General features: G+C 30.7%; 1 protein-coding gene across 1 annotated transcript in view; it reads right to left on the bottom strand.

Annotated features, from left to right (window-relative positions):
- Positions 1-9,732, bottom strand: part of LOC117170747 (histone-lysine N-methyltransferase SETMAR-like) — a 19,322-nt gene extending 9,590 nt beyond the window's left edge. Inside the window, 1 exon segment of the mRNA XM_033357779.1 lies at positions 9,622-9,732. Within this exon segment, the coding sequence (XP_033213670.1) occupies positions 9,622-9,732 (111 nt within the window).
- Between the last annotated feature and the right edge of the window lie 238 nt (positions 9,733-9,970).

The raw sequence follows: 9,970 nt of genomic DNA, 5'->3' as shown, positions 1-9,970 counted from the left end.
GCCGCCAGGTTTCGTATTTTCGTGTACAACGTTACCGGCTGATGCCGTTGGAATTGATTATTGAAATATATTTTTTTACATCTTTTATTATTAAGCTTTGTAGTTAAACGTAGTTTTCTTTCGGCTCTTGCATTTCTCAGAATTTGAAACCGATATTTTATGTATAAAAAAAGTTCGAACGTTCATAAAATGTTGAGGTTCAGAAAAAAGATAAAATAATTTTCAGTGAAGTTCCTAACAAAATGCAGTATCTAAACGTACTTTATTGTACTCTAATAAATCTTCCAAAGTTTCAGCTCGACATTTTATTTACAAAAAAGTTCTTAGGTTCAAAAAAACATTCAGTGAACCGAAAAAGTGAGGTCGGTAATATAGGTATTTAGCTGTGTCACATGCCCTTAAAGCTGTTGCTCTTGGTGGTTCGGAACCCATTATTACACTGAGAAAACTATGTCGCATGAATTACAATATATACCGTAATTCCTGCGCTATATATCGTAATTATCGCATTATAATAGCGCAAAATCGTGATATCGTACATTGAAAGTTTTTACATTATATGCCGCATAATTGTGCAGTCTAGAACGTAAGAATTTAAGTATATTACGCTATAACATTGTGTTTCTTCTTTTATGATCTCGCGAGGGTTCGAGTAGTGAACAAACGATCACAGCAAAAATTAAAGATAAAGTGTACATCGATTCCAGGTGAAACCCAGTGGGCACAAAATTTGGCGACGTGTTTACGACATCGCCACGACACCTTTACGACAACTTTACGACATCCTATGTCCATGTCGTTTCGGCGTCTTTTCGATGTCGTAAAGATATCGTCAGATCATACGACATAATTACGATATCGTAAAGACACCTTAACGACATGAAAATAGGATATCGTAAAGTTGTCGTAAAGATGTCGTAACGATGTCGTAAAGACGTCGCCAAACTTTGTGCCCACTGGGAAGATTCATTGGAACAAAAATTAACCTTGCTATATAAACTTTACATTAATTGAAGAGAATTTACGATTTTCAACCTTGCCTGGATAATCTTTCATCTTATAATCGCTCCGTTTTTATTCGAGGTGTAGTGACAATTACGACGCCAGCGCTATCCAGTGTCGTTTAACTTCATTAAATTTGAGAGAAATGGGGATTCCCATCTTTCAGTTACATTTTTCATCGACGAGTTCAGAATTATTTTCTTAACCTCAGTGAAAATATGTTTGATCATTAACCGTTGCAGGTCTTACCTACAGCAAATTTGTGCTTTTTACTGTGATTGTTTTAAACCTGGTGTCTCGAATTATAGCTCGAACCCAGTGGGCACAAAATTTGGCGAGGTCTTTACGACATCATTACGACATCTTTACGACAACTTTACGACATCCTATGTCCATGTCGTTTCGGTGTCTTTACGATATCGTAAAGACATCGCTAGACCATAAGACTTATTTACGATATCGTAAAGAGGCCTTAACGACGTCGTAAAGTTGTCGTAAAGTTGTCTTAACGATGTCGTAAAGACGTCGCCAAATTTTGTGCCCCCTGGAAACTCACTCATACTCTGCCTTTTTTCCATTGCTGCTAAGGACGCCGCGCCGTATACAAGACGACACTAACCAAATTTAACTTCATTTTTTTCTGTGATAATAGTGCATTATAATATCGTACAAAGCTCCGGGCCCTGATTGTACGTTATAATATTGCGCTTTCTTGCAATATAGAGATTTTGCGATATCATTGTGCGATATCTTTTTCTCAGTGCAGGTTAAAAAGTTTATTACAAATTTTAATTTTTTCAATTTTTAAAAACTTTTAGTTGAAAATTGTTTAAATTTGGTTGAAAAATTATGTATTTTAGTAAAAGTTATACATTTTTGGTTTAAAAACAATCTTTTGAATGAAAATTAGTGTTTCCCTAAATTAATTTTGTTAATTAAAAATTCAACTAAACTGTTTATGAATTTCTGATAAACATTTAATCTTTTTGGTTGAAAATTCATTTGTTTTGTTCTTGGTAGAAAATGAACCTTTTTGTTTGTAAATTTAATTATTAGGCTAAAAAGTCAATAAGAACTAAAATATTTGGTTAAAAATTAATTTTATTTATTAAAAATGATTCTGTTTAGTAGAAAATTAATCTCTTTGATTGAAGTTTCATTTCTTTGGTTAAAGATTAGTTTTTTATTGAAACCTAATTTTTTTATTTCAGAATTTAACCATTCCATTTTATATCGAAAATTGATCTTTTTGATAGAAATTTAATCTTCTTGGATAAAGATTCATCTGTTTGGCTTAAAATGTAACTATTATGTTAAAAATTTTCTTTTTTGTTTTAAAAATTAATTATTTGCATTAAAAATGTAATACTGAAATTTTACATTAATAAATCTTAAGTTTTTGCCAGTTCCATTATGCACACAAATGTGGCTTTCTTAATTATGTGTCTGAATTTAGCAATATTCTTTCCCTCAAATTTTTCAAATTACACAATCCAATCCTTTAGAGATTTTAGTGACACATCTATTTTTTAGAGAAGGATTGACATATTTGCACAGGTGTGCAACAAAAGTTATTGATAAAAAAATATAAAACCTGGACATTATCTGTATCGAAGCTAGATCTCTTGAAAACAAACAATAAATCTTTCGATCGAATAGAAACATTTCTCCGAGAATTGTTGTTGAATTCCTATTTTCATGAGGAGATCGTCTGGACTTTTTATTTGTGAAAATAAAGCATCCAGATCAACCAATCAGTTTTGAATTTTCTTTTAATGCAGGTTTCATAGAGAAATTCGTATTGACAAAAAAATCATAATTAGAAAAAATTTACGTAAATTTCTGATACGAAAAATCCAAAACTTTACTTTTGGACACCTACTATATATTCGGAAAAATAATAATTTTTTTATCCTTATTCCACTGAGCGTGATATGTACTTTTCAGACCTTATGAAATTTTCAAAAGTTGTAGGATAATAGGCAGTATTTTTAATTTTTTTTAATACCGCTTGTCATTGCGACAGCACATTTTTTGACAACTCGAAAATTGTGGCTTGTAGGGGAGCAGATATTTGTGACAAATATATTGTTTATAATTTTGTAAATAAATATTGGTTCGTCCCACGAGAAAATGTTACAAGGGTAGTAAATTTTATTTTATGCCCGAGAATAAAGAAAAAAATACAAACAAATCGACTTTTTGTATCAGGTACAAGGAGAATAAGTATTCAAGATTGGTAGAAAATTAGTTATTCGATTTATAGAGATATTTTCTAATTGAATAGTAAAGATCTAATTGCGTGTTGACAAGAAAAATATTTCGAACTTATATAATCATTTTAAAAAGTGATACACATGTAAACCATGAAAAATAGAAAAATGTAATAAAACGACGTGATGGTATAACTTTTTTATCTCCATTTTTTGAACAAGGTTTAGAAAAACGAGCTACATTTCAACAGTTTTCTGCTTTCAATTAAAAAAATTTGTCAAATAATTTCCTCATTATCCATAGAAAGTTGCAATTTCCTAGCAAACTTTGTAAAACTTATTTCCTTTAAATACATAAGCTTAAATAAGTGTGATATTCGGCCACCAAAAAGTATTGAAAAATCTAATGAGCCACTTTACAGTGCTATTTGAAAACATATTTCTCTTATTGTAAATCTTATTGTTCAATTATTTTTCTCAAATTGATTTTCTTGAGTATTAGTTTTTTGTTTTTAACTGTTTTTTGAGGAACAAAATTCTTTTAAATCTCCATGTGCAATTTTATGGCATCATTTGGTTTTTTAAATTTTTTCTTGGTTTAAAAAATGTACTTTCAAATTATGAATAATCAGGATCTTCATGGGCTACTTTTCCACCTTTTTTTAATTTTCAAAATTTTTTTGATTTTTATATTTTCTTTATTACCAATATAAAATTGCCATTGTTTAGCAAACTTTGCAAAAATTGATTTCAAATCGTAGATTTCAAATTATTTATGTCTTACGGTCCAATCGTAAATCGAAAAAATAAATATGAGTCAAAAAAACATGTTCTTCGAAACTCAGATATTTATTTAATAGAAAAAACTCCTTTCAAAACTTCCTGACGTTTCAGTACACATGCGTACCTTTTTCAAAGGTTCTTAAACTTAAATTTCGTTAAATATGTGTTGGAAATAAGGCATTATTTCTGCACCTAATTAAGAAAGAACGCTGTTCCTTAAGAATAACTAATTTTCTATTGGTGTGTAACCAATCTCCAATTTGTTGTCTTGTTACAGCGCCATACCTCTCAAGGATGTAAGATAAATAACCCATGTTGTCCAAAACGTTGTTGACTTGTTAATTGTAAAATGATTTGATGAAACAAATCAATCCTTTCTTCGACCGTTGATATTTATTGATTTCAAATCGTAGATTTCAAATTATTTATGTCTTACGGTCCAATCGTAAATCTAAATTATTTATCTTACATCCTTGAGAGGTATGGCGCCGTCACAAGACAACAAATTGCAGATTGGTTACACACCAATAGAAAATTAGTTATTCTTAAGGAACAGCGTAATTTCTTAATTAGGTGCAGAAATAATGCCTTATTTCCAACACATATTCAACAAAATTTAAGTTTAAGAACCTTTGAAAAAGGTACGCATGTGTACTGAAACCTCAGGAAGTTTTGAAAGGAGTTTTTTCTATTAGATAAATATCTGAGTTTCGAAGAACATGTTTTTTTGACTCATATTTATTTTTTCGATTTACGATTGGACCGTACGACATAAATAACTTGAAATCTACGATTTGAAATCAATAAATATCAACGGTCGAAGAAAGGATTGATGTGTTTCATCAAATCATTTTACAATTTTGCAAAAATTATTTGCTATGAATCTAAATGTTATCGGTAGCACTTACTATCGGTGTCCTAATACAGAGTCTTTTAATAAATATATATTTTTTAAACGACTTAAAATAACTGCCACAAAAAACTTAATATCTTGAATTAATTTGTTTAAATGTATTTCTTATCATTTGTGTGCACAAGAAATTTAGTATTCCGTTTTCTTGAAGAAAATCCTTCCGAAAGATTCAAAATATTGAGAAGCTTCAGGTGAATTTGACGTTTTAAATTTATCTGTTTTAAATTTTCTATATTGGGTTTGAAAATTCTATAAACAAGTTAATTCACGGGACATGAAAATTTTTTAGACAAGTTATTATAGATTCAAAAATGAACTCAAGAGATTTTAGTGTATCAAATATAAAATTTCTGAAATTTTAACCTTTCTTGATTTTCGGAATTTAAAGTTAATAACATTTTAAAACATAGCCTCTATTGAGTTAGAGCGTACACGACGTAGAAAGCCATGTCATGGTTACACTTTAGAATTTATTTTAGCAGACTTTAGTTATTGACCGATGACTATCATTTCGAGCCTATTTCAATTCACAAATCGAAAAAATGTTATTAGATTGAGGGATCAACCTAAAGTGCAATTATTTTATGGCGGGGCGCCAAATAAATATACTGATTTATAAATTTCTCAAATGCAAATTTGTATTTGTAAATTTTATTTTGTACATTTAGGAGTCAAATTTATGATTAAGATTTATGAATGAACTAAAACTTTGCGATAACTGAAATTTTTTCCGTATGTTCGAAGATTTCAATCTGACAACGTGGCACTAATTGCAAAATTTGATTACAAAAATTTGTTAGATACAAGTTTTTATTTTTCATTCAAGAAGTAAAAATTAAGAGTAACGTAATATGTAATCTTCATTTTTTTATTCCCATACATTACAAGATTTGAATCTGGCATTGTGTAACTAATTGAAAGTTTTGATTAAAAGAAATTTTGAAACACATATTTTATATCGTTCTTGTACATCAGGTACACTTACTTGCAGAATTAAGAATTATCATGCAGGCAAATAATGGAATGTCGATCTTCATTGTTTCTCCGTAGAAGAAGAGATAACGATAGAGCTGACGAATGTTTGAAAACCACAATTTAGTGAGTGGTGGCTGATTTTATATATTATTTACCATTATGTGCAGAACCGAAGATTCACGATTTCAGAACTTTTTATGTCTGCTTGATTTATTACTCATAGAGCCTTCAGAAATAATCGAGTATATTACATTTTATTTTTCATCTAGGCTAAATTGCGAAGACAATTTTGGAGGAGATTAACATTTTAGAATTTTGTCAAATATAATAATAAATTATGAAACCCTATGTTTTTACTTTTTTCTACTTGATTTATTTATTATACTTTTAACCATCGAATCTTTAAATTTTGAAAATACATTTTTAACCCTAAACATCCCAGTATACAATTGTCCATGTGCAAAAACTTGAGCTTGTAAATACATAATAGTCGTCGCAAAATCTGAAACTGGAAATTCTCTTTTCCCGTTATAATTCCCAAATCTAAAAAATGTTCGTTCTTTTTTTGATGATATTAATCTTGCTTCGTTCATTTATCCCTTATTAGATAGGTATATTTATTTTTTACCTGCATATTTTCTTTAACCTTTAAATATAATAGAAGCCCAGCTACAAAATGTAAGCGTCTTTTGTAATTGCAAAGATCAGGAATTGTTTTTCCATTTCTTAACTGTTTGACCTCTAGCTGTTTCACACAAAAACATTTGTTCCGCATTCTCTTCCATTTCCTCACAAAATCTGAAATCTACATTTTCATAGCCTGTATTCCCTTTCTTCAACATATTTCTTCAATGAAGTCTTCCCCTTTGAATTTTATCACTGAGCGCTAACTTCTGGATCTTTCAGTAGCCTTCCCGTTTCCTTGTCCCTTCCCATCTTTTATACAAGTTGCAGTATAACAAGTTTTTAATTCCAGCGTTGCATATTTTTTTAGCCTAATAGATTTGATTTAGTAAAAATATAAAAGAAGTTTTAATTGAGAAATGTTTGCTATTCCTAATAAGGTTTGTGATTTTTTTTGTGGTTTTGGCACTGGGGCTTTTGTGTTGGGCCGAGGGGTTATTCACTGCCCAGGTGCGAATTTTCCATTGGGCCATAGTCGGGCCAACTTTCTCGAAGTTGGGCTAACTTTTCCTACCAGACATTGGCCAACATACCGAAATGATAACTATGGCCCAACTCTGTTTGCCGACTATTGGCTACCATGGTTGGCCCAACCATGACTACTAGAAGTCGGCCCAACGGCTAAATTACAACTTTGGGCCGACCATGTTAGCCGACTATTGGCACAACATACGTTGACAATATCGGGCCAACTATGGCCATTACAAGCCGGCCCAACTACCGAAATGATAACTATGGTCCAACTCTGTTTGCCGACCATTGGCTACCATGGTTGGCCCAACCATGACTACTAGTAGTTGGCCCAAAGGCGAAATTATAATTTTGGCCCGACCATATTAGCCAACTATTGGTACAATATCCATTACAAAAATCGGGCCAACTATCATAATCACTAAACGTCGGCCCAACTGCGAAATCATAACTATGATCTTACTTTATGGTCTTCTATTCGTCCAACATACGCTACCAAGGTTGACCTAACTTTGGCTACTGGAAGTCTGCTCTAGCACCAAAATAATATGGCCCGTGCTTCATCCCCACTGTTGGCTAAATGTGTAACGTACAAAGATTGGGCCAACGATGGCCATCGTAAGTTGTTACGACCTTGATTAGGAAAGTAGGTCAGGTAAATAATAACAATAAGAGTAATAATACCATTCAAACAATATGTGTTTTAATTCCTTTATATGAATATAAACGTGTTTTCTTCATAAAAATATAATAAATAATTAAACCAAAATTTTAGTAATATATAAAACATGAAAACGTTCTAATACGATATCATTATTTTATTTTCTTGCTCTTCTCCCTCCTTCACGGTCCCCCGATCTCGAAAGCCAGATGCTGACTTCGGTGTTAATCTCTGTTTCATTTGTGTTGTCTCTTAAATAATCGAAGATGACATCTGCAATGTGGACAAAAAGAAGGTAAGTGAATACTCTGTGCACAATATTTGAAAAAAAGTACGTATATACATTCCATAACTTATTGTCCAGATAATTAATTATTTCAAATCCTTAATATTATATTAACCGTTCGGTCAAATAAAAGACTTGATTCTTCCACAAAAAAATTGTTTATTTAAAAATAACCCAGACATTTCCTAAATGATTACTGCTCACTGATTATATTAACAGGGCTTAAAACCACCATAAAATCGAAATTTGTTTAAGATCACAAATTTAATTTTTATTTTAAAATATTGTTGTGGTCTCCACATCTAAAGTAGTTAAGACGATAATAATTAAATAGTGACATTACTTTAATAAAAAAACGTTTTCGAGTGAAAATGAATTAGCAGAAATATAACTGCGATTGAGTTCTGTTTTTGCTTATTATTATTATTATTATTACTAACAATGGATTCCTTATACTTGATGATGAATGATGACATTTACAAGTCATCAGCAGGTAATATATTTTCGGCTTCTAAAATTATTTCCGCCATCAAGTATGCTAAAAGTGTATTTAATCTATATGGCTCAAAATAACGCCCCGCAAGAATAAATTACTAACAATGTTTAGTGATGCAAAAGTAAAAGACTTTACAGTAGTTCATTAATAACTTTCTATAAATTTCGAGAGGAAATCGAGTTTTCGAGTACACTAAAAGCATCAAGTACTAAAAATATTGCATTCCAAAGAATGATTTGCAAAAAATTAATTTAAAAATTGAGACGACTTTATATTTCTAAAAGTTTAAATTTTTGTATTACAGAAGTCTTTTCGAATCAAAGAAAAAATCCTGGGTCATTTCCTGGTGTGCATACATTTTTTGCGATCATTGAAGTTAAAAAATTCGAACTCTAAAGCTAAACATTTATTCCATTTAAAGTAATAAGAACTGAGCTGTAAATTAAAGCACTCAAAGTGGAACTCTCGAATTTTAAACTTTCAAACTTGGAGTCTAAAAGTTTTTTTAATTAATTATTCTTAATTCAATTTCTCAATAATTTACAAGTATAAAATGGAAGCTTCTACAACTTTTCAAGTGAACAATTTAAAATCCAACAGAAATTGAAACGTTCTTCAAACTTTACAGTTACTGACATTTTAATTTTAATGCAATTAAAAGTAAATTAATTCTACTAGAAAATGTTCAAAATAGGAAACCCAAGTGCAATAGATGTTCTACCATCAAAGCGGGAAATATTCAAACTTCTTAAATTGTGATCAGTTTAGCAAGCGCATGAAATAAAATTGAAATTTTTTTAATTTTAATAATCTAAAATTTATAAGTTTGCAGTTTTAAATCAGTAATATTATTTGAAGGCAAGTGTAATTCAAGTCATATCTTACCTCGCATGTGACGAAAAGTATTTGTATCCCTAAATTTTTTCTTATCTTTTCCTTTTCCAGTTGCGCTGTAATGAGACTAAACGTCCTTTTTCACTATGGCACCTAGAATAGCAGCCACGAAATCCTTTGTATTCTTACATCTATGAATGACAATTGTCATAATCATTTTCTGAAAAGCAAATAGTAAACTATAATAGTTGCTTCATACATTTTTCTTTTAAATAGAGCATATTTCAGAAAACATTTGCTTACGAGAGCGTCAATCTTCTCCACATTTCCAACAAGTTCCGTGTCAAAAGTTTCGAATTCAGTGACATCTTTTATTGGCAGAGTAATATTTAATGCGCTGGTTTCTGGAGACATATTTGATGTGACGTTGGCATTGAGAGCTATACTTTTATAAAAAGTTTCCAGTCTGCTCTTAATATGTCAAAGTACTCTGCGCTTAACAGTTTTTAGAGCTTTCCTAAGTCTCTGTTCCGTCTCCTTCAAGCAATCATGGATCTTATCGGTTTCAACATTTTCTAATATTTCTTCTTTCAGCTGTTTCGATTTTTTTTTTTTTACTTTTTTTTGGTCTTGTAACAACGTCATCTTCGAT

Source organism: Belonocnema kinseyi, chromosome 4 (assembly GCF_010883055.1).
Source record: "Belonocnema kinseyi isolate 2016_QV_RU_SX_M_011 chromosome 4, B_treatae_v1, whole genome shotgun sequence".
Classification (NCBI taxonomy): domain Eukaryota; kingdom Metazoa; phylum Arthropoda; class Insecta; order Hymenoptera; family Cynipidae; genus Belonocnema; species Belonocnema kinseyi.
This window is presented reverse-complemented; position numbering and strand designations above follow the sequence as displayed.